Raw genomic sequence first — 22,555 nt, 5'->3', positions numbered from 1 at the left:
CGCGCATGGTCACGGTGGCAGAGTCCCCCCCATCCGTCTCTGGCGCGTGATTCCTGAGGGCCAGCGCCTGTGACATCTGCTGTGGGAAGCGGCAGGGTCCAGTGTCATATCTTCAGTGTGTGGTTTCACAGTCCCGCCTGGTGATGATCGCTTATCCCCTTGCCACCGCACATATGCTCGGGACACGGAACAGTTGGACGTGGCCGTGGGCTAAACTGGGTCAGACTGCCACAGATGGAGCCCAAAACTCCCAGAGGGTCACTATCAGCTGAATAACAACAACAACAGCAACAACAAAAACACCACACTCACACACACACACACAAAAAAAGACAGCTGAATCTTGACAGATCAGGAGCATCTCGAGTTATCCCACATCGACTTAAAGACAGACAAAGACCAAAACAAACAAAAACAAATCAAATCAAAATAAATTGTAAAAAAGAAAGCAGGCTCAGTTCAAACTGGGTCAATGAGAAATGCAATGCAGTGCAAACCCCTACCCTCTCCACATGTAATGTCTGGATCACTTAAGCAGTGATGGCTGACAGGCTTTTGTCAGGCTCTCTCTGTGACATCACACATCAGCTCCATTTCACTTTGAGTCATGCAGACCCAGTCAGGCTGGCCCAGAATGCCAAGCCATGCTTAATTAAAAAGTTGTAATGCATTGCGGTTGCTGAGGACGGGTTTCCTCTTTTGTTGGCTTGTTTAAAACATCATGACAGGAGTGATCCATGGAGAAGGAGAAGAAGGGGGAAAAAACTGTATCCCTTGCAGAGGGACAGTACTTTGTAATCACCTCAGGATGTGGAAATGCTGACGTTTGAAAAATCTGCAAGCTTTGGGAATAGCCCCAGCAAGGTAGCACGTGGGGCTCTCCGGGTAGACATTTTAATTAACGGTGCAGAATAAACCACACATGTTTTTGCACAGATGGAGAGAATAACTCATTATTGAGATTCACTTCAAGTCCCTACAAGGTGCTGAGCAGCTCTGATCCAGCCAAAGAAAAAGAGTAGAGTGATTCCCTTCCTCAAGACATGAGGAGCAGTCAACTTTGTGATTAAACACAACTTCATCATGATTCTCGGTTGTTCTCCAATCTCTCTCTCTCTCTCTCATGCACATGTTGATTTTTAGGGACATGACACAGGATACTCCCACATGATAAACATCCAAGTTTTCAATTTACAAAGGTTGTCCACACATTCTCCAGTCGACTTCAGTGAAATGAAACCAAGTTTTGGGACAATAGCGATCAACATCCCATAAATCAGGGATTAGAGAATGGCAATGGGTTAAGGAGACGTCCCTGCAGATCTTGGGGTTTATCCCAACCGCAGAGATATCCCCTCACCCCTCCTGTTCCGCATGGGTAGGTGAGCATGTGTGTGTGTGTGTGTATGTGTGGTGTGTGTGTGTGTGTGTGTGTGTGTGTGTGTGTGTGTGGCATGGAGTCTGGAGTGTGTTTACAGTACTGTATCTCTTGGAAAGGAGTCAAGTTTGCAGCTGCAGCCCCGAATAATTCATCGGTCCCCTCTGCGCCCGGGAGGAGCCACAGGTAGTTGATGAAGTGGCAGTGCCAAGCGTCCCAACTGGCGAAGACAAAGCGCAGCTGCTGAGAGTCAACGCGGCCAGATGCCGCCGCCGACGTGCCATGTGTTCCAAGCAGGGCAAGAGGGGGAGAGCGGTAACGCGTGCCAAGATATCCTCATCTGGTGCCAACCTGACACATGTTCTGGCAACTCCCCACGATTTCCTGCTCTCGACTTGGCTCTCAGAGAAAGAACAAAGAAAAAAAGGGGGCGTCTCTCTTGTCTCCTCCTCCCGACTCCTTCCTGATGAGACTCTCTCCTTGGTGTTTCCAGCCTGACGATTGGAGAGTTTTGGCGCCCGCTGCCGGACACACTGCTCTGCACGCTTCGCTAAAGTGGCGCGATGATGCTAGCTGGCTGGTTGGCAGCCAGAGTGCCAAGCGGCAAGCGTATGTTTACCAGATCCCACCACCCGACCGCCCGCCCCCCCAACCCCCTCACTGGGCTCCCTCAGTGCGCCCCCTTTGTTGGTCCTCACTGATAATTGTGGGGTTAGCATTCCGTATTATCCGCTTGCCCAATGCCAAATGTGGGGCTGATGTCCAAAGCCAAGCTGCAGATGCTAATCTGATTGATGATGGGTTTTCCCCCCTCTTTGCTTGTTTTCAATCTTCCACCGTTTCTGAAGAATATGCTTCTCGTTTTAGTTGGGTCAAACAAAAATGCCAGCATTGGGACTCGAATCCACAGAGACTGTTTTTGAAGTATTCCCAGATAGAGACTTAAGCTCATCTGGAGAGATCCTCTCCCTGTGTGTTTGCTTCCTGTGTGCATGGAAGGATTGGTCTTTGACGATACTACTGCACAAACTGGAGGGGAGATCCAGAGACAAAGCTCCCAGTTTGCAGGAACATGCCATCCTCGTTTGCAATGTAGGGGTTTAGGGAAGTGAAAACTTATTGAACGAGTGCCATGTCTGAACAATTCTTATCTGAGGCCCGCGACTGCCAGCTGGTGGCTGAGTGTGCCCGTACTGTGAGACGTGCCAGAGCCAGTTGGCATGCTGGCACCTTGGCACAGCATAACCGATGGCAAGAGATCTCTCCTGGTATGAATCCACACTTTTTTTTCTTTCACCCACTTTCATCTCTCTCTTTCTATCTGTCTCTCTCTCTCTCTCTCTCTCTCTCTCTCTCTCACACACACACACACTCTCGCTTACACACACACACAAACTTGGCTGCCATTTTTCTGAGGTGACACATCCGTCACCAGGGAAAATATGACATGACCATGCACTGTGAGGATGACAACAGCGTAGCACAATTTTTGACAGAAAAAAATCAATTCAGGATGTAATTGCCTGACAAAATGTGCTTAAATGTATTATATAATGTAAGCTTTTCAACACCTGTTTTTATGTCAGCTGTAAAAAAGTGTAAAAAATAAAAAAGCTTCCAGGCCTACAATAACACCAACACTCTGAAGGAACAGTGCACACAGTGTGCAACTGAAGGAACGTGCCCATTTCCTAACTTATCTCTGTATTCTGTGGGTTCTTTGTTTCAGATAGTTTCATGCATTTGCTGATATTTGCAGTTCCTCACAGATGGATGTAAAATAAATACAATGGTAGGGAAAGAGACCAGATGCACATCATGCAAATTAATAATTATATGCTTTAATCTTGTTGTCAGAATTAGGCATTGTAGCTATAGACACATTTACATTTACAGACACACACACATAGACACATTTTTAAGAAATTGTCGCTTTAAAATTGACCGTGAAGCTTTGAATTTGACCTGGTTATATTCATGAATGTTTTCAAACATATTTAATAATGTATAATTAGAAAACAACACAATAAACTTGAAGCACAGCAACAAAAAATAACTGTTTTGGTAAAAAAAAATTATGCAAACTTTTTCGTTCAAGGATTTTGACAGACAGAACGTTCAACGGTGCTTCTGTTTCTACACGGAAGGAAATTATGACGTACTGCACATGACTTTTGTGCGGGTAAGGTGAATGTTTTTTTCTGACCATACAGTTTTTTCCCTGAACCATTAAATCCCCTTGTATACAAATAGAATGTGTTACCGGTATTAGCAGATATCGCAGATGCAGATGATAAAGTTGGCAGCTATTGCAGATCAGTGTAAAACCAGCTGGTTAGCGAACGAGCTTACTAGCATGCTAGCTAGATGCTAAAAGTTGCCTGTAAGCTCAGCCAGTAATGTAGCAATGCTACCTAGAGACCATTGTGCCAACTACTTTAACCACCCACGTTTCTCTTTTGGTATTTATGAATAAGAAGGCTACCTGTCTTCGATCTTTGCGGCAACCTGTGCATTTGAGTAATTTGTGTCTAGGTAAATGACTCAAAAAGAGAGACACCTACATTGTTGTCAGTGCTGAATCGTGCGATAACATTTACTGAAAGCCACCTTCATCGTTCATGTAAAGTGCTGGCAAGGAGGTTTGCCAAAATCAGACATAGGCACACCTGTCACTGTGAAGATCATCACTGTTACTTATGTTTAATTTACTTAATTATTATTGATCCTTGGTTTATAAAAGCCTGACTGTTAAACACATATCACCAGATGACTTTATATCGTATTGCTGTTATGCGTAGACTTCATTATAAAACATATTTGTTTTGAAGGATAAAAAAAAAAAAACAGTGCATATTAACAGAATCTTGTGATATTTCCAGGTCCACAAAGATGGTGAGCTGACAGATGTGTGAATGAGCCTACCAGCCTATGGTCAATTACTATGTTGCCATTGACTTCACTCATGGGTTGTTGCCTGGCAAGAAGAGGAAGCTCATACAGATGGATGCTGGGAAATATAGTGCAGTGGAGGGCATTTGTGACTTCAGGACTCAGGCAAGCCTCTGCCACACCAGGACGTAAAGTCTCCCCTGTGTTCTCGCGAGCCTTGGGATTCGGGGACAAGACTGCCATAGTGGACAGCAGTGGTAGCCATACTTACAGAGACCTTTATGCCAGCAGCTGGGGTTTGGCTGCCCGCATCGCTCAGATACTGGGCTGTAAGTCTGGAGATGTTGGTGGCCAGCGAATCTCATTCCTATGTGCCAACGATGCCTCTTACAGCGTGGCGCAGTGGGCATCCTGGATGTGCGGAGCAACGGCTGTACCCCTGTACAGCAAGCACCCACCCTCAGAGCTGGAGTACATCATCACCAACTCCCAGAGTTCCCTGCTAGTAGCAGGGCATCCGTACGCTGACACACTGGAGTCTCTGGCTCACAAACTGGACCTCCCGTTTCTCCAGCTGCCCGTCACCTCCAATCTGGTTGCCCTGAAGACCGCTGATACAGAAGCACCCCCGGTCTTGGCTGAAACTGATTGGGCAGAGAGGCCAGCCATGATCATCTACACCAGCGGGACAACAGGCAGGCCTAAGGGAGTCCTCCAAACCCACAGCAACATACAGGCCATGGTAAAAGAGCTACAGTTTTTCTCTTTCCTCATTATTGCTGATCTACAAAAAAATCTAGATTGCTCTTTGTGAAATAAATCAAGCAGTTTACGATTATTATACGATATGTTTGCACGATTATGCCCAATGGATACCACATGGGCGATAAAGAGAAGATCATACGAGAAAGGGAGATGTTTTGCCCTTTTTCTGTACAGTACACTGCTTTGCGATAGCTTTGCTATGTTCTCTAAAAGGGGCTTTTCACCGGAAATTTACTTAGATTAATTGAATGATTTGCTAATTATTATCGCATCCTGTTTTTTAGGATATTGTAAGATAAAGTAGTTGTGGAAATGTGGTAGTGGTCAGTGGAGTGCTGACAGGAGTTTGCTGGGAAGGGCTCTGTCTGCTTGCCCCAAGCAGGCCAGCTCTTTGCTCTGCCTAATCTGATAATGTGCACAGTGTCATTTTGCTTTAGTTCCACATGAGCTCTTCGAATAATCACTCAAATCATTTCATTACGTGTGATACTTCAGGCAGTAGAGGATTTACTCTTTCTCTCTTTTGACTTTCTCTCTCATGACTTTCTTGTTTGTTTTCTTTCTGTCTTTCTTCCTTTCTTTCACCCTTTCTTCTTTTGTCTGTTTGTCTAACTATCTTTATCTTTTGTGTGTTTTTCTGTGGTTTATCTGTGGTTTCTTTTTTTTATTTCTGTCTTACTGTATCATTCATTAGCTTACATGTGTTTCCTAAGACAGTAGAGGATTTTCTCTTTCTTTCTTCTTTCATCACTGTCTGTCTGTCTGTCTGTCTGTCTGTCTGTCTGTCTGTCTGTCTGTCTGTCTGTCTCTATTTTTTGCCTGCCTGCCTTTTTGTCCTGTCTGTCTATCTTTTCCTTTCTTTCTTTCTTTCTTTCTTTCTTTTGTCGCTCTCCAACCCAAAAGCTTGACCTGCATGCCCAACAGAGTGGAAAATTAGATCACTCTCAATTAAGGAGGAGCTTCATTTGAAAATGACATGCTCAGGGAGCTCGGCAATGGCAGAAGGCTTGACTTCTGGCACCCGACACTCTCATTACATCCAGCTGCTTGAGAAACTCGCAGCTCGCTGGAAGGCGTTAAGTCAGCTAACCGGCGGCAACACGGTGAACTCTTGCCACTTACTCACTACTGCCTGATCTCACTGCACAGAGAACAGGCGACCATATGCAAAGCAGGGGCGACCTTTTTACCCCATTGCTAATATTAAACGACTTAAACTGTGTGCTCAGATGAATGTGTCACATACCTACATGGGAAAAACGGTTACAGAGAAATGATGCAATAATGGTTATTATTTTTGTATTAAAATATATCTAGATTACTGGGTGTTTAAAAGAACAAATAATGTACGAAACAAATTGACCTCCTCACAGTGCATTGTCATGTCTGACCTATTTATATTAATGAGTGCGGGGGGGACAGATTGGGAATGGTTGATAATGTGTAGCATATTGTTCCATGGCAGCCCTGTCTCTATTTGTCAGTGGCTTGTCACAGACGTGGACTAGAAGGGGTGAGGGTATTGCTTCCAGCGCAGGCAGGCTACACGGGCAATTCGGTGTAAATCATTTTGAACAAAGGGCCCTGCTGACCTCAATGGGAGGCGAGTGCATGGAGGAGCAATTCTGCTAAATGTCTGACAGGCAGTCATCAGCCCAGCCCCTTTGAAACGGAATTGCACCTTTGAAACGGAAACATCATTTTGTTCATACAAATCGCCCAAATTCCCCTGTATTTTGGGCTGCAAGGCTATATTTCTTTCAAATAAACACAACAACGATTGCAACGATGAACAAACATTAATTAAAGAACAAAACCACTGAGAAAATGTCACATCTGCGCTGAACTCTGCTCCGGCCACGCCCCCCTTTTCAACGGTTGACCCACAGATTTCCGCTAAAGCCACATTCAGTCACATTCACGCGCTCGTCTTCCCAATCGCATTTAAAACAAAAAATGTTTAGTCTTCTGTTCTGTTGATGGCTGGCAAACAACAATCTAACAAGGGCACATATTATTCACTCATTTTAAGCCATCAATCTACCTCAGGGTGAACAAAATGAGCTGAAACGGGGAAAAAAACGGAATTCACCAAATGTGAAACGGAAAATGCATTTTTTTTTAAACGGAAATCATTGGCCCTAACACTCCAGTGACTACAAAAGCCTAGTGCCGGAGTTGCAGTGTGTGTTGTGCCTGTTGATTCTAGGTCACGCATGATTAGCTTCCAGCTCCATCTCATACCTGTCTAATTGGAACCATGGGATATGATGTCTGATTGTTCTGTAGTGTTTGATGAATTCCCGTTCTGAAACGTGTATGTTCATACCCAAAACAGGACGTGTAGTACTTTTCCTCCCGTCTGTCCTATTTCCAATGAGTCTTTATGTCTTCCGTTGTAGGTCCAGTGTCTTGTGTCGGAATGGGGGTGGTCGAAAGAAGACGTCATCCTCCACACTCTTCCTCTCCACCACGTCCACGGCATCGTCAACAAGCTGCTGTGTCCGCTCTCGGTGGGAGCCACCTGCTTAATGCTCCCTGATTTCAACCCTCAGAAGGTATGGCTTGTCCTCACAGCGCCCTTCTTACACAGATGGTCAAATAACATTTGACTGGCGTGGACAGACCAACATTCCAGCACTTTTGTTTTGCTTGAGTTTGCCTCCCATTCCTCTTTTTTTCTTTTTATTGACATAATTTATGCCATTAAGACATGTAGGACAGGATGTGGCAGAACACGCCTTCCATTATTCTGATGAATAAGTGACTTGTAAATAGGGTCACATTCATGTCTCATTGAATGCAGAGATTCAAGGCAATCGATATATGGTTCCTTATCGCAGTTTTCTGTGATATAACAGTATGGTGCATGACGTCAGTCATGGGGTACAAATCGAAGCATTTATCTATGCACGCCTGAAAGGCCGCGAGATCTGTCAGCGCGAGCTCCTGGGCCCGCCCCCCAGGAGCCCTTATCTTATTACGCGCCCACAGAACTGCCTCTTTTGAAACTTCGCAAGACGGAGTGAACATCTCCGAGCATATCTCAAACGCTCTACCACAGTCAAAAGAGTTTTGTGTGCTTTTCGCTCTCTACGGGTTGGTGAGTTATCTGGGTTCCTTAACCCTCACTAGCTCAGGGCGCTACAAAATTCGTTGGCTCAACTTCATTTTGAAAGTAGTGGCTGCTATCCTGGCTGCCTGGCTGGCTAAGTTTCTGACTAGCCTGCTAGCTTGCTAACAACGTGTTCGTTGCAGATAGTGTGCTTGTGTTTTAACATTCTTCTCTACTTTCAGATTGAAAAAAGATGGCCAGACACTACCCCGACTGCGGTCACGTCCGTCCCAAGGGCGACCGCCACCGTCGGTGCGTGACCTGCCTAGGCAGGGACCACGCAGAGGGCGCGCTTTCGGGCAAAGCCCCTGTCTGTTCCATCTGTGCCAGCCTCCCGCTAGCTAAGGCTACCAGGCGCCTTGCGTTCTGGAAGCGCAAGGACGCCGAGGAGACTGCACTGGTTCCATCCGGGGCTAACGCCCCCGTAGGAATGAGTGCGTCTCCAGCCTTAAACTTGGTGAGTGTGAGCAGTCGCCTTGCAGCGGCAGCTCCGCTCCTGGGTCTCTCCCCGTCTCCGCCGCCTGTCAGCCCTGGGGCTGCGGGCAGCGAGGCTGAGGAGCTTCAGCCAAGCGGTGTCCAGCCTGAACTCGAGCTGGACATCAGCCTGATGATGATAGTCTGCTAGACTTCTCCGATGAGCACAGCTCAATCGTGGAGGTAATGCAGACGAGCCGAGACGTTAGGATGCGGGTGGATACACCTCCTACCTCGTCTCGGATCCTGGGCCAGCAACTCCACGAGGTTGCGCTGAGAGCAGCCAGCTGCCTCGGGCTCCCTCTCCCTCCCCCTCCCAGCGTGCGGTCCTCGCTGCTGGACGGGGAGTTTTATGCTGGCTCCGCCGCGTCAGTTCCCAGCTGCATCCCCTTTTTCGAGGAGGTGCACGACGAACTGCAGGCGACATGGGCGATACCCTACTCGGGCCGAGCCCCGGTGCCGCGGTTCGCGCCCTACATGCAGCTCCACATGGCTAAGGAGAGGGGCTACCTCTCCTTTCCCCAGGTGGAGGATGCAGTAGCGGGCTACCTCTCGCCCGCCTCCCCCACAATGCGTCTCGGCCAGAAGCCTCTCCTGCCCTGCCCACACCTGACTGAGCTTGCCTTGTCGCTGGGGGAAGATCACCCGTCTGTGGCAGAACTCCGTCGCGCGACGGATCTGTCGCTCAGACTAACTCGGTGCACGTCACAGGCACTGGGGAGGGTGATGGGTGCCGCGGTGGCTACCAAGAGGTCTCTGTGGCTATCACTGGCTAAGCTGTCAGACAGAGAAAAAGCACCACTCCTTGACGCCCCGGTCTCTGTCCAGGGCGCCTTCGGGGAGGCAGTGGTCACAATGGCTGCCAAGTTCGAAGAACAGCAGAAGAGCAGAGAGGCATTCCAGGCTTGGATGCCTCGCTCTAGTGGCACGGGTGAGACGTCCTCCTCAGGGCACACCACACCCGCACCGGGCCAGAAGAGAAGCGGGTTCTGCTCGCCAGCGCCTCCAGCAAAGGTGTCCACCGGGCGAGGCTGGCAGAGACACCCCTTCCGCCCTCCAGCGCAGCGTGCAGCACAGCAACAACCGGCTGCGCGCCCTGCCCAGGGCGCAGCACTCCGCGAGGCAGAGGGAGACCTCAGGCTTCCGATTGTGACAGTCAGCCACTCGTCACACAGGGGGGAGCGGTGGAACCCACACCGCCTCCACAGAAATCAGCCCGTCGCTCACATGTGGAAATCATGTCCAGCACGGTAAGCAGGTTTTCACAAGCACCACAATCATATGTCCTAACTCCTGTCCCAGATGGCGCAGTGCCCAGGCATGCTTGTACGACTCCCCACGCGATACACACAGTGCAATCACACCCCCCCCAAATTTTGTCAAAAACATGAGGGGGCAGCCCCAGATCTCGTCCTCCTCCCTAGGCGGAGTGGGTGTAGATCTAGGCTTAGACTCATTGACCATGAGCGGGTTAGTCCCCGACAAATTCAACTCAAAGCACAACCTCCCTGGTTGTGTGGCGAGTTGGCGCGCATGCGCAGTGTCACCATGGGTGCTAAAGACGATCACAAGGGGTTACGTGCTGCAATTCGCCCGTTCCCCTCCGCCATTCAGCGGAGTGATACAATCTGTGGTGCAGCAAGAACAGTCTCACTTCCTACGGGAAGAGACAGTCTCCCTGCTCAGAATAGAAGCAATAAGCAGGCTTCTACAGCCGTTACTTCCTCGTTCCCAAAGAGGACGGGAATTATCGGCCAATCTTAGATCTACGTGTGTTAAACAAAGCACTCATGCCGCGACGGTTCAGAATGTTGACCCCACGCAGGCTTGTGCAGTTTATAAGGCCAAACGATTGGTTTATCACGATAGGCTTGAAACGCATATTTCCACGTTCCGATCCACCACAGACATCGGAGATATCTGAGGTTTGCGTTCGGAGGAATAGCGTACCAATTCAACACACTCCCATTCGGCCTATCTTTAGCGCCGAGGGTATTCACAGAGTGCGTAGAAGCAGCCATCGCTCCGTTACGTCTACGCGGCTTACGCGTATACAACTGTTTGGGCGACTGGTTAGTTGCTTCGCATTCAGGGGCTGCAGCAGTGCAAGACGGCCATCTAGTGGTGGCGCACCTGTATCGATTGGGCTTTGTGATAAACAGAGAAAAAGGCGTTTTGTGCCCGACGCAAATTACGCATTTTTTAGGCATGACACTAGACTCCTCCTCCATGGAGGTCAGGCTGTCTCAAGAACGAATAAGTGCCATCAAAACATGCGTGCGCCAGTTCCGACTGGGACAGTCAGTCTCGTCACTGTGCTGCCAACGCCTGTTAGGAAGGATGGCGTCAGCCGTCATAGCGCTCCCGTTAGGGATGCTGCGTATGCGGCCATTCCAAATATGTTACCTGTCTATGAGGCTCAACGTAGTCACAGACAGGCATCTCAGAGTAGTGGTGTCCTCCAGATGCAGGAAAGCCCTGGTGATCTGGAGAACCCCCTGGTTTCTCGCCACGTCGGGCACGATGGGCTCGCCTGCTCCTCTGGGCAGCGAGGCACGTCCTTCCCTCAGGGCAGTTCATATACCAGGTCACCTCAACTACGGTGCGGACCTGTTATCGAGGGGCGGTCCTCGAGCAGCAGACTGGTGTCTTCACCCACAAGGGATAGACCAGATCTAGGTGCGCTTTTTCAGGGTGCAGGTGGACCTGTTCGCAAACAGGCAGAACACCTGCTGCCCGCTCTGGTTCTCGCCAGGGGGCAACGGCCCCCACTAGGCATAGACGCGCTGGGCCACCAGTGGCCAGCTCTACGCCTATATGCTTTCCCCCCGATCCCGCTCCCCCAGCAGGTGCTGTGCAGGATAGCGGACGAGGGCAGGGAATTGATATTGATAGCCCCCCACTGGCCCAATCAGCCGTGGGCAGCAGATATAGTCAATATGTCAGTGCAGCAGCCTTGGGAGCTGCCTCTGTGGAGAGACCTCCTAACGCAGGCGCACAGGACAGTGTGGCATCCCCATCCAGAGTGGTGGCGTCTCAGAGCCTGGCACCTGAGAGGTGCAGGCTCATAGCGTCAGGCCTGTCAGATGCGGTGGTGGCTACAATACAGAGCGCCCGAGCTGTATCGACACGGGCTCTGTATACGCTGAAGTGGCGCAGTTTTGAGCGGTGGTGTGCTGCGCGTCAGCACGACCCCATTAACTGCGCGCTGGGCGTTATTCTAGAATTCCTACAGCAGTTGTTTGATGAGGGGAAGGTGGCTTCTACTCTCAAAGTGTACATGGCTGCCATTTCAGCCTGCCACGCAGGCATTAGTGGCAGCTCTCCTGGCAGTCACCTGCTAGCGTCACGCTATATGGCGGGGGTGAGACGGCTCAGGGTGCCAGAGAGACACCTCATACCCTCTTGGGATCTGCTAGTGGTGTTACGTGCTCTCACAGGGCCTCCGTTTGAGCCCCTGGAGACAGTGGACATAAAGTTTGTCTCTTTAAAGACCGCGCTGCTGCTGGCGTTAACGTGAGCAAAACGCGTTGGTGACATGCAAGCCCTGTCAGTCAGTCCATCGTACCTTCAGTTCTCGATCGCTGGTGATAGAGTGGTTATGCGACCTAATGCTGCTTACACACCTAAAGTGGTGGTAACCCCATTCCGCAATCAGGTGATTGAATTAGCAGTTTTCTCGCCTCCTCCTTTTGCGTCAGCAGAGGAGGAACGTTTGAATAAGCTCTGTCCAGTGCGCGCTCTCCGCTGTTACGCAGAACGCACTAGAGCTTTCAGACAGTCAGATCAGCTATTCGTGTGCTTCGGTGCGTGCGCAAAAGGCAGACCTCTATCAAAACCGAGCCTCTCCCGTTGGATAGTAGAGGCTATCGTGTTGTCTTATAAGAGCTTGTCTTAGATCCCCCGGAGAAGTTGCATGCGCACTCTACGCGGGGGGTCTCGTCTTCCTGGGCCTTACTAAAGGGCGTCTCAGTGGAGGATATTTGCAAAGCTGCAAGCTGGAGTTCTCGCCACACTTTCATTAGATTCTATATGTTAGATGTGGCTGAACCTAGTTTTCTTCATAGCGTTCTGCGGGCAAGCGATCTCTGAATCCCCTGGCCTGAGAACGATGTATATGATAAGTGTGTTCATTAGTGTCTACATGTTATGTTGCACATGAAACATCCCAGGGTTTTCCTACGGGCGCGGGATCACGGATCCCTGTCGCCTATGATAAAGGTGGCCCTTTTTCATGGTGTTCTGCAGGCAAGCGATCTCTGAATCCCCTGACCTGAGAACGATGTATATGATAAGTGTGTTCATCGGTGTCTACATGTTTGTTGCACATGAAACACTCCAGGGTGGTTTCCTACAGTCAATCAATCAATCAATTCAATTTTATATAGCGCTTCTCTATATACCCGAAGTCGCTTTACAGAGTCCAGTAGTCATACACACACAGTCATACCGGTGGTGGTAAGCTACCTCAGTAGCCACAGCTGCCCTGGGGCAGACTGACAGAAGCGTGGCTGCCAATCAGCGCCAACGGCCCCTCCGACCACCACCAACATTCATCCAACATTCATTTTCACACAATGCAATGCATGTCTTTATGATGGTGGGGGAAACCGGAGTACCCGGAGTAAACCCACGCAGGCACGGGGAGAACATGCAAACTCCACACAGAAAGGACCTGGAACGACCTGGAAGGACCGGGATGCGAACCCAGGGCCTTCTTGCTGTGAGGCGACAGTGCTAACCACTGAGCCACCGTGCTGCCCTAGATCGCGATCCTTGCCGCCTATGATAAAGGTTGCCCTGTTAATATGTTCACCGCCAGCGGCCGTATGAACCTCCATGAGGGCAAAGGCTTCAATAAAGTAATTGGCTGCCACTGTATTATCACGCGAGAATGTATAGGGTCCCATACTGTTATATCGCAGTGACCTGCTTTTAAGGAACGTCTCGGTTACTTACGTAACCTCGGTTCCTTAAGCAGGAACCAGATATAACAAAGTTGGCGTGTACAGTGTTACCTTGGATTGATTGTCTTGCTCAGTTTCTTTCCGAGGCAGTTCTGTGGGCGCGTAATAAGATAAGGGCTCCTGGGGGGCGGGCCCAGGAGCGCGCGCTGACAGATCTCGCGGCCTTTCAGGCGTGAACAGATAAATGCTTCGATTTGTACCCCATGACTGACGTCATGTACCATACTGTTATATCTGGTTCCTGCTTAAGGAACCGAGGTTACGTAAGTAACCGAGACGATTAGTTCCTTGCTTTTTGGGTTTGTCAGGGATGTATAATGTCTGTAACCCTTTGAAAGATAATCAAACAAGCATGGCCACCAATTATTACCAACCAAACGCCAGCAAACTAACAAAGTAACAGCTTATCCCTTTGTGTTTTCTAGACTGGTCCCATACAGTCCAGTTCAATCCACCCATGCAGCTATGTTTGTCTTTTTTTCAGTATTGCTCGTTAGGGCCGCAAATAGCTGCATCTCGGTCAGTATTTGTGATCGTTTCGCCGCTGCTCTGACCATTAGTCATTAAGTTGAAGCTGTTAAATGGAGAGTCCTGGCCGTGTAATGGACTTCTAACTCTTCACGCCAAGCTCCACTGACCCATGATCCTCTCCTCCCTGCTCCCCCCCTTTGGGACCTCTTTTCTCAGACCTGCTCAATGAAGTTGTGCACGGAGGTGCTGGAGGGTGGAGGAGGTGGTGGTGTGTGTGATGGGGTGTGGCGGGGCGGAGTGAGGTGGGGAGGGAAGGAGAGGAGAGGACTGGGGGTGTGTGTGTGTGTGTGTGTGTGTCTGTTCAACCTTATCGGTTACTTGTCAGAGAGCCGCACTAATTGTAGCCGCGTTGCTGTGCTGCCAGGGCTGTGGGCGTCAATACGAGCGCCGGGAGCTGACAGGCCTGGGCTCCCAGAGTGTGGGTCAGTGCGTGTGTGTGTCTCTGCGATTGTGTGTGTGTGTGTGTGTGTCGGAGAGAGAGAGAGAGATACACACACAGAGCCTCCTTCCCCTGAAGGACTGTCACAGTAAGCATTAGAGTCTGCGTGATGGATTGCCCCGTGTGGCTTTGTATCTGACCACGCCAACTCTGGCTAAGGGCTTTAGAACCAGATCAATCGATGGGCTGACATTGAAGAATGATACTCCCACTGTATTGTGGAGTAGGGAGGGGGGCAGAAGGGAGGGAGGGGGGTGGTGGTGGTGGTTTTGGAACGAGAGTGTGTGTGTGTGTATGTGTGTTTAGGGGGAGTTAGCAGGGTTTTTAAGGGTCTGGGAGAATTTAATGGGAGTCAAGGTGCTGATTGACAGGTAGGGGCTGGAGAGGCCACAATAATAAAAGGCATTCCACCACAACAGAAAGAACCTCTCTTTCTCTGTATCTCTCTCTTTTGCTGTGACCTTGAATTCTTTCTAAAAAAAAAAGAAGCAACTTTGTTTTGAGTCGATCAAAAGGAATGCTTTGTGCTATGTGGGTCTTATCTTTAAAAAAATATATATATATATTTCCAAGGACTACCGTTAAAAGAATTTTTTAACAAAGCCAAAGAAAATCAATAATTGAGGCTGCACCGATATGTGTCAAACCATGCGCAGTGCGGCCAGGAGTAGGGATGAGAATCGAGAACCGGTTCTTTTTTAGAACCGGTTCATAGTGAACCGATTGTTTGGAATCGTCAGCCAAATTCTTTAACGGTTCTGCTATCGGTCCTCTGTGGCGTTGCGCATGCGCAAACTTTTTTAGTTTCTTCTTCAGACTGGAGCAAACATGGCAACTAGGCAGAAGCGTTCTAAAGTTTGGCTCTATTTCACACGACAAAAATGACACCTACGCCACTTGTAACCTGTGTAAAAAGTATATTTCGTCGAAGGGAGGAAATACAACAAATATGAATAAGCATTTGAACACACAGCATGGAATTAAATTACAGGAATGTCATGTCTTCGATGCATGCAGCAGCTCAGCTAACGTCGGCGCTTCATCTCTTTCTGTCCAAGGTAAACTCCTCAAAAGTGATCACAACCACTCACTGTGTGAAGCAATTTGCCTTTATTGTGTGTAGTCGATCGAGTTATCTTCTGTCCCTTCGTTTGAAGCATACATTTTAGCTCCGGCATTGGTCTCCCATTATTGATCACTTCACGTTTGGATTGAAAGTCCAGTTTTGAGAAATGTTTGATCGTAACGGTGTTAATTATCGGAGGGCGTGTGTTATCAGCAAACGTTCGCGTTATCGTGTTAACCCATTATTAAACTGAGCATATCGTCTTTTAATCCATTATTAAACTTAGCATATAGCTACGCTAGCTTAGCTGTAGAATCTTCCATTTTCAGCCCCCTACATTGAGGCAGAGGTAGTGTTTGCCTCCCCTCTTAATGTGGCTTTATGTCAGCTCAGCAAATTCAGCGATTTTGTTAGTGCCATTTGTTTCATTGTGTAAACCAGCTTTCACTATATAAATAATCTCCATTTCCATCCAATTTAGCTGATGACGTTCAGAGTCAGACCGGTTCAGAGGCTGGTAGTCTGTCTGGGTCACAGGCTACAGCTAGCACGTCTTGTACACCTCTAGCCCATCCTTTCATCGAGGCAGGGAAAAATAAAATGACCGAGGAGAGGATCAACGAATGTCACCGAGCAGTGACTAAGTTTGTGGTGAAAGGTTTGCACCCTTTTACTACGGTAGATGCACCAGATTTTCGGTAGGTTAATTTATAGGAACATGTTTAAATTAAACAGAATACATTTTATTTAAGTTATGTAAGTTTTATTTTAAGTTCAAGAGGAATATGTATAAATGTTTTTGGTTATTATTATTTTTTTAAATGTGTATGTATACATACTGTATATGGTGTGTGCAGCATTATAGAAAATTATATAAAAGAAAATGAATGTAAATGAACCCGTTTGTGCTCTTTTTTCACCCCTTGCCCAATAAGAATCGATAAATGAATCGATAAGGAATCGAATCGATAAGCAGGAATCGATAAGGCATCGGAATCGTTAAAATCTTATCAATTCTCATCCCTAGCCAGGAGAATGAAAAAGATACGTATTAAAATATTGATGCTGCCCTGCACTTTTCTCCAGAGCCAGAGGCATTAGATCATGTTGTTTTTTTTGTCTGTATTTGCACACGCGCTCCCTGGCTGCACTGATGAGGGAGGCTTGTTCATTCATCTGTTCATCTCTGCAACATCTATGAGATCTCTCATAGCTTGTGCCCCACCCCACGCGCAGCCTCTTTAAGTACACGCAGGTCCCACTGCTCTTTTTTTTTTTTTTTAAGCCAAGCTATTTTCCCCTTTTTATCCAGTACCATGTACAGATGTGTAGATATGTACAGTATCTAGTCATCATTTAACTTAGCTTATGCTGCTTTATATTTCACTCTAAAATATGTAAGCTGTATCCACTTACATTATGTTAGCCATTTTTCCTGCCTGCTCAGTGTAACTATACAGTCCTGTTTGGTAAAACCACAATTCCACTGAAGTGTTACAAGTGTTCTAATGTAAAGAGTAAGCATTCCTAAGTTCAGTACCTACCAGCAGTGGGGGTGAGTAAGTGGGTCACGGTCCTCCCCAGTCGCCGAGCGTTTGACTGCTGTTGAGCAGACCTCCCAGCCGTAGGGGCAGAGAGCAGCGGGCTGGGGGCAGGAGATGAAGGGGGTGCGGGGCAGATGGGGGCCTCTCCACCTGAGTCCTCCCCCTCAGCCTCCAGGTAGACGGCTGCTCTTTGACAGACATAAATTGCCTTTCCCTTTTCTATTGAGTGGGCCCCGAGCCCGAACCACTCCATTGCGTTTTGATGGACATGGGCCTGAAAGCAATGTGCAGTAGCATTAAATAACATTCAACCCTCTTTTTTTCCTGCTCTATCCTTCAATCTGTCTTTCTCTTTTTCACCTCATTTCATTTCATTCGGTATTTTCTTTGAAAACTGGCTTTTTGTCACATGTTTATCTGCTAGAAGTGGCTATTATTACGTATTCACTGTAAATGTAACTGATAACTGTGCTACCAGTCACGCTATTCTTGTAGTATTAACTGAGGAGAGCTCAGGTGTGTGTGTGTGTGTGTGTGTGTGTGTGTGTGTGTTTGTGTGGTTCTGTGTGTGTAAATTATATTACACCTTGAACATAGTTTGCAGTCAAACTGCACACAGCACCCCACAGTCTAATGCTCTCATTTTATATGGCCTCTCTGTCTTCTTCCTATCAAGGTCATGAGAATTAAATACCATTTAAAGGGTTATTGTGTGTGTGTTTGTGTGTGTGTGTGTGTGTGTGGGGGGGGGGGGCTGATGAAAAGAGATTGCCAGTATTAAGAAGAAGAAGAGGAGGGACTGACACAGCTCAGATACCTGAGGAAGGGGGCAAAAAGGATGAGCAATGGGTTGTAGATAAGTGTGTGTGTGTGTGTGTGTGTGTGTGTGTGTGTGTGTGTGTGTGTGTGTGTGTGTGTGTGTGTGTGTGTGTGTGTGTGTGTGTGTGTGTGTGTGTGTAGAAAGGCTGAGACATAGGAAGACTGATAAGAGTGGGGAAGGCAGTGAAGCAGCAAATAATGAAATGGAGAGAGAGGGTGTGTGTGAGTGTGTGTGTTAGAGAGAGAGAGAGAGAGAAAGAGAGAGAGGTTGAGAAAGGGAAATAAAGAAAAGATAGAAAATGAGGCAGGAGGGCTTGGGGAGACGTGCACCTCCCAGGGGGCGACAGAGCCAAGGAGAGAATCTGTCGTTCACCTTCAATTAATTCATGCTCCTCTCCCACTGTGTGCAGCAGGAGCAGCCAGGCATGCAGGACGAGGAGCTGTGTGTGTGTGTGTGTGAAAGAGAGAGTGTACCTGTCTGTCTGCTTGAATGCACGCTTCACTATTGATATCAACATGAGAGATGCTTGTGTTTTTTATTGTTTATGCTGAAGCACGGTACCTCCAATTTTTACATTAGTAATGTAAACATGCGTAGCAACAGTGTTATTGTGGCTGTGAGTGTAACTGCTATCTTTGGACTGTTTTCATGAGATCATTAATGCACACATGCTATAAGCGTTTGCACATGAGATCATAAATGCACACATGATATAAGCTTGTGTCATGGTTATTTATGTATCACAGGAAGAGTTGGAGGCTAAAGTTTTTTTATGGTAAATCTGGTGAAACATATTTTTATATCATTGTTATCATTGCTGCTCTTATTTGTTTGGTAAAACAATAGTTAAATAAGGAGCACTGGCTATGAAGACTGCTACTCATGCAACAACTGAGTTGGACAGAGCAAACTGAGCAAACTGAACAAACTAAGTACTCATAAATTGCAAGTCTCATATCTGTTGATAAAAAAATAAAAAATGTCTTGGCCTCGTATGTAGTCAGACTTTGAAGTCGATGTGACCACCAGCAAGAGATTTGACCTCGCACCAATTGCAGTGAACTTGAACGAGCTGTCTTTGTTCCTTCTAGTTTTACCTATTTAAGCACATAACGTAGATTTTTGTCTTTTAAAACACACAGGTGTGGGAGCACTTGCTGAGCTCCAAGGCTCCCATGGTGAACGTGTTCATGGCCGTCCCCACCATCTACTCCAAACTCATCCAGCACTACGAGCAGCACTTCACCCAGCCCCGCGTCAGGGACTTTGTGAAGGCCGTGTGCAAGGAGCGGATCAGGTACACCCGAGGCTCGCTCGCATGCCCGCCTGTGAACAGCACCGCCATCACACACACACACACACACAGACACACACACACACACACAGACACACACACACACACACACACACACACACACACACACAGAGACACACACACACAGACACACACACACAGGAGTTCCTCTGCAAGGCTTTGAAGTACAGTATGGATCTGAAGTCGTGGTGCATTCTGATGCGATAGATAAGATGCTATCGTTGAGTTAACTCCCAGTCAAATACTATCAGCAAGCACCACAGTTGTGTCCTAGAGATGTCCTAGATAGCTGTTGCATTGATCTGAAAGTAGATTCTGTGGTATGTCGGTCAACTTTTGGTATCTTGAAGCATATATGGCTCGCTTTACAGGAGTCAGTCAGTTTGATGAGCCAATGTAATTGTCATTCTGACACCTTTAAAGTGTACAATTTGTAGCTGTTTCTGAGCTGTTGAATGTCTAGTGAAAATCGTAATCAGTTAAAATAATCTACTGTTGGTCTGACATTTGTATTGGTAAGGTGAAGGCTGCGTTTGTTATGAGTGCAGGTTGTTTGGCATTTAACAGGTGTACTGTGTTGTCAGGGACACAGGGACACAGTTTTATGGTTGATTGTGTCTGCTGTCTTCTATTATTTGTTTCTGATTCATAGTGCTTGGCGTGTGTTTAATTTCAGATGATTCTCGTGCCTGAATGATACTAGTGGATGATTTTTTTATGTTATGTCTGTAGGCTGATGTTGATGACATATTCTTTCTATGTACTGATGGTGTTTGAATGTTGTATACGTGTGTCCGGTTTGTAGACTGATGTTGCTTTGTGTCTGTTCGGTCTGTTGGTTGATGTCATATATGTTTCGTCTGTAGCCTGATGGTGTCTGTGTGTGTTTCGTCTGTAGCCTGATGGTGTCTGTGTGTGTTTCGTCTGTAGCCTGATGGTGTATGTGCGTGTTTCGTCTGTAGACTGATGGTGTATGTGTGTGTTTCGTCTGTAGCCTGATGGTGTATGTGTGTGTTTCGTCTGTAGACTGATGGTGTCTGTGTGTGTTTCGTCTGTAGACTGATGGTGTCTGTGTGTGTTTCGTCTGTAGCCTGATGGTGTCTGTGTGTGTTTCGTCTGTAGCCTGATGGTGTCTGTGTGTGTTTCGTCTGTAGCCTGATGGTGTATGTGTGTGTTTCGTCTGTAGCCTGATGGTGTCTGTGTGTGTTTCGTCTGTAGACTGATGGTGTCTGTGTGTGTTTCGTCTGTAGACTGATGGTGTCTGGCTCGGCTGCGCTACCTCAGCCCACTCTGGAGCGCTGGGAGGAGATCACGGGCCACGTGCTGCTTGAGCGCTACGGCATGACTGAGATCGGCATGGCTCTCTCCAACCCTCTCAAGGGATGCCGCACACCAGGTACTGACCTCAGACCAGCTTAAAACACAAATTTTGTTCAGAATTCCTTCCTTTGGCACTTTTATATACCTATAACAAATGCATTGAGAGTTTATAACAGAGCCATGGCCATGTGTTTTTAGTTTTCTGGGCCACTGTAGCTCTGTGTGTTGGTAAAACAAATGTGATCAATTAAGAGAACAAATAAAAAGTTTCAGTTTCGCTCAGATTCAGATGATGTAAACAGACTTATTGTCCCTAAATGAATAGTCTCTAAATGTTTGATGATAGAAACTGTTAAATTAAATGGTTATAAATAAGTCCGCAGAAGTCTTACATGGTCATTTTGTGGTGTAGTATGTGGTGATGTATCGCAGCTCACAGGTGATGTATCGCAGCTCACAGGATTTTAATATGATAAGTGGATTCTGCATCATATGCATTTTGTAGAACAATAGACTCCACAATCAGCATTTTTTTTTTTTTTGTTACTTAGATTTTATTGAGTTTTTCTGTCACAATCAGCATTTTAGACCAAAAAATGTAATACATTTTATGGTCTTTTATGATCTCCCTCATTGGAGTAGACTTTGCAAATGTCTTCTTCACATTGGCAAACTTGTTTCCGTGAACTCTGAATGGCTTTGTTTGGATGTAAACAAGTGAAAATAATGATGTTTGATCAAAAAAGTTGCCAGACTTCCCTCTGGAAGCTAGCTAACCAACACAGGCTTTGAAGTTCACCTGCTTAAAATGCAACTTACCTTTTGAGTTTACTGCAGCATAACTTCTATGTCTCTTAAGAGATACCGCTTCCAGGTTTTGTTTCATTCTTTGTTTTGAAACAAAAATCCAAATAATTTCTTTGATATTATTATCTAAGTGTAAGTATAGTATTGTGACTACAGTGCCCTCCGCAATTATTGGCACCCCTAGTGAATATGAGCAAAACAGGCTATAAAAAATATGTCTTTGCTGTTTATCCTCTTGGTTTTTCACTCAAAATATTCACAAAAATCTTACCTTTTCATTGAAGTAAAATTATTGAAAGAAAAAAAAACTGTTGACATTAAATAAATATTTTTCCCCAAAACATGTGTGTTTATTGGCACCCCTAGAAAAATCTTATAATTAAAATCTAACTGAAGTATATTTCCAGTCATGTTTTACATTTTTAAGTTCACCTGTTTGATAAGGAACTCTTAAGAGGTCAACCATGACTTCCTGTTCCACTGGCGTACAAATATGAGGTGACACAGGCCAAATTTCATTAGTCATTCATCACTATGGGAAAGACCCAAGAACACAGTGACGATGTGCTACAGAAAGTTGTGGAGCTGCAAAAATCAAGAAATGGACACAAGAAAATCTCTAAAGAGTTGAAAATACCCATTTGCACTATCATGGAAATAATTAAGAAGTTTAAAGCGACAGGAGATGTTAAGAATCAGCCTGGAAGAGGACGTGTGTGTACATTGACCCCATGCATCGTGAGGAGGATGGTTCGACTGGAAAAATAATCTCCAAGGATCACAGCTGGAGAATTGTAGAGGTGAGTTGAGTCTTAGGGTCAGAAAGTCTCCAAAACTACCATCAGACGAGACCTACATCACCACAAGTTGTTTTGGAGGGTTGCCAGAAAAAAGCCTCTGCTGTCAATCAACTACAAACTAAAGCGCCTACAGTTTGCCAAATGTAAGTCAGACTTTTAATGGGGCCGAGTTATATGGTCAGATGAGACCAAAATAAAGCTTTTTGGCAACAAACATCAAAGGTGGTTTTGGCGTAGACAGAAACATAGCCATACAGAAAAGACCCCCATACCCAATGTGAAGTATAGTGGCGGATCTTTGATGTTGTGGGGCTGTTTTTCT

General features: G+C 46.8%; 1 protein-coding gene across 3 annotated transcripts in view; it reads left to right on the top strand.

The window, feature by feature from the left end:
• The first annotated feature begins 3,474 nt into the window (after positions 1–3,474).
• Positions 3,475–22,555, top strand: part of acsf3 (acyl-CoA synthetase family member 3) — a 40,102-nt gene continuing 21,021 nt past the window's right edge. Inside the window, exons 1-5 of one of the 3 annotated variants that reach the window (XM_012819228.2) lie at positions 3,475–3,560; positions 4,261–5,012; positions 7,438–7,593; positions 19,134–19,288; positions 20,557–20,702. In XM_012819228.2, coding sequence (XP_012674682.2) covers positions 4,323–5,012; positions 7,438–7,593; positions 19,134–19,288; positions 20,557–20,702 — 1,147 coding nt within the window. In that variant the 5' untranslated portion in view covers positions 3,475–3,560; positions 4,261–4,322. The other 2 variants (XM_031569284.2, XM_031569285.2) reach the window with 2 other exon arrangements.

This window comes from Clupea harengus, chromosome 6 (assembly GCF_900700415.2).
Source record: "Clupea harengus chromosome 6, Ch_v2.0.2, whole genome shotgun sequence".
Classification (NCBI taxonomy): Eukaryota; Metazoa; Chordata; class Actinopteri; order Clupeiformes; family Clupeidae; genus Clupea; species Clupea harengus.
Note: the sequence above shows the minus strand (reverse complement) of the source record. Positions and strands in the feature narration are given on the sequence as shown.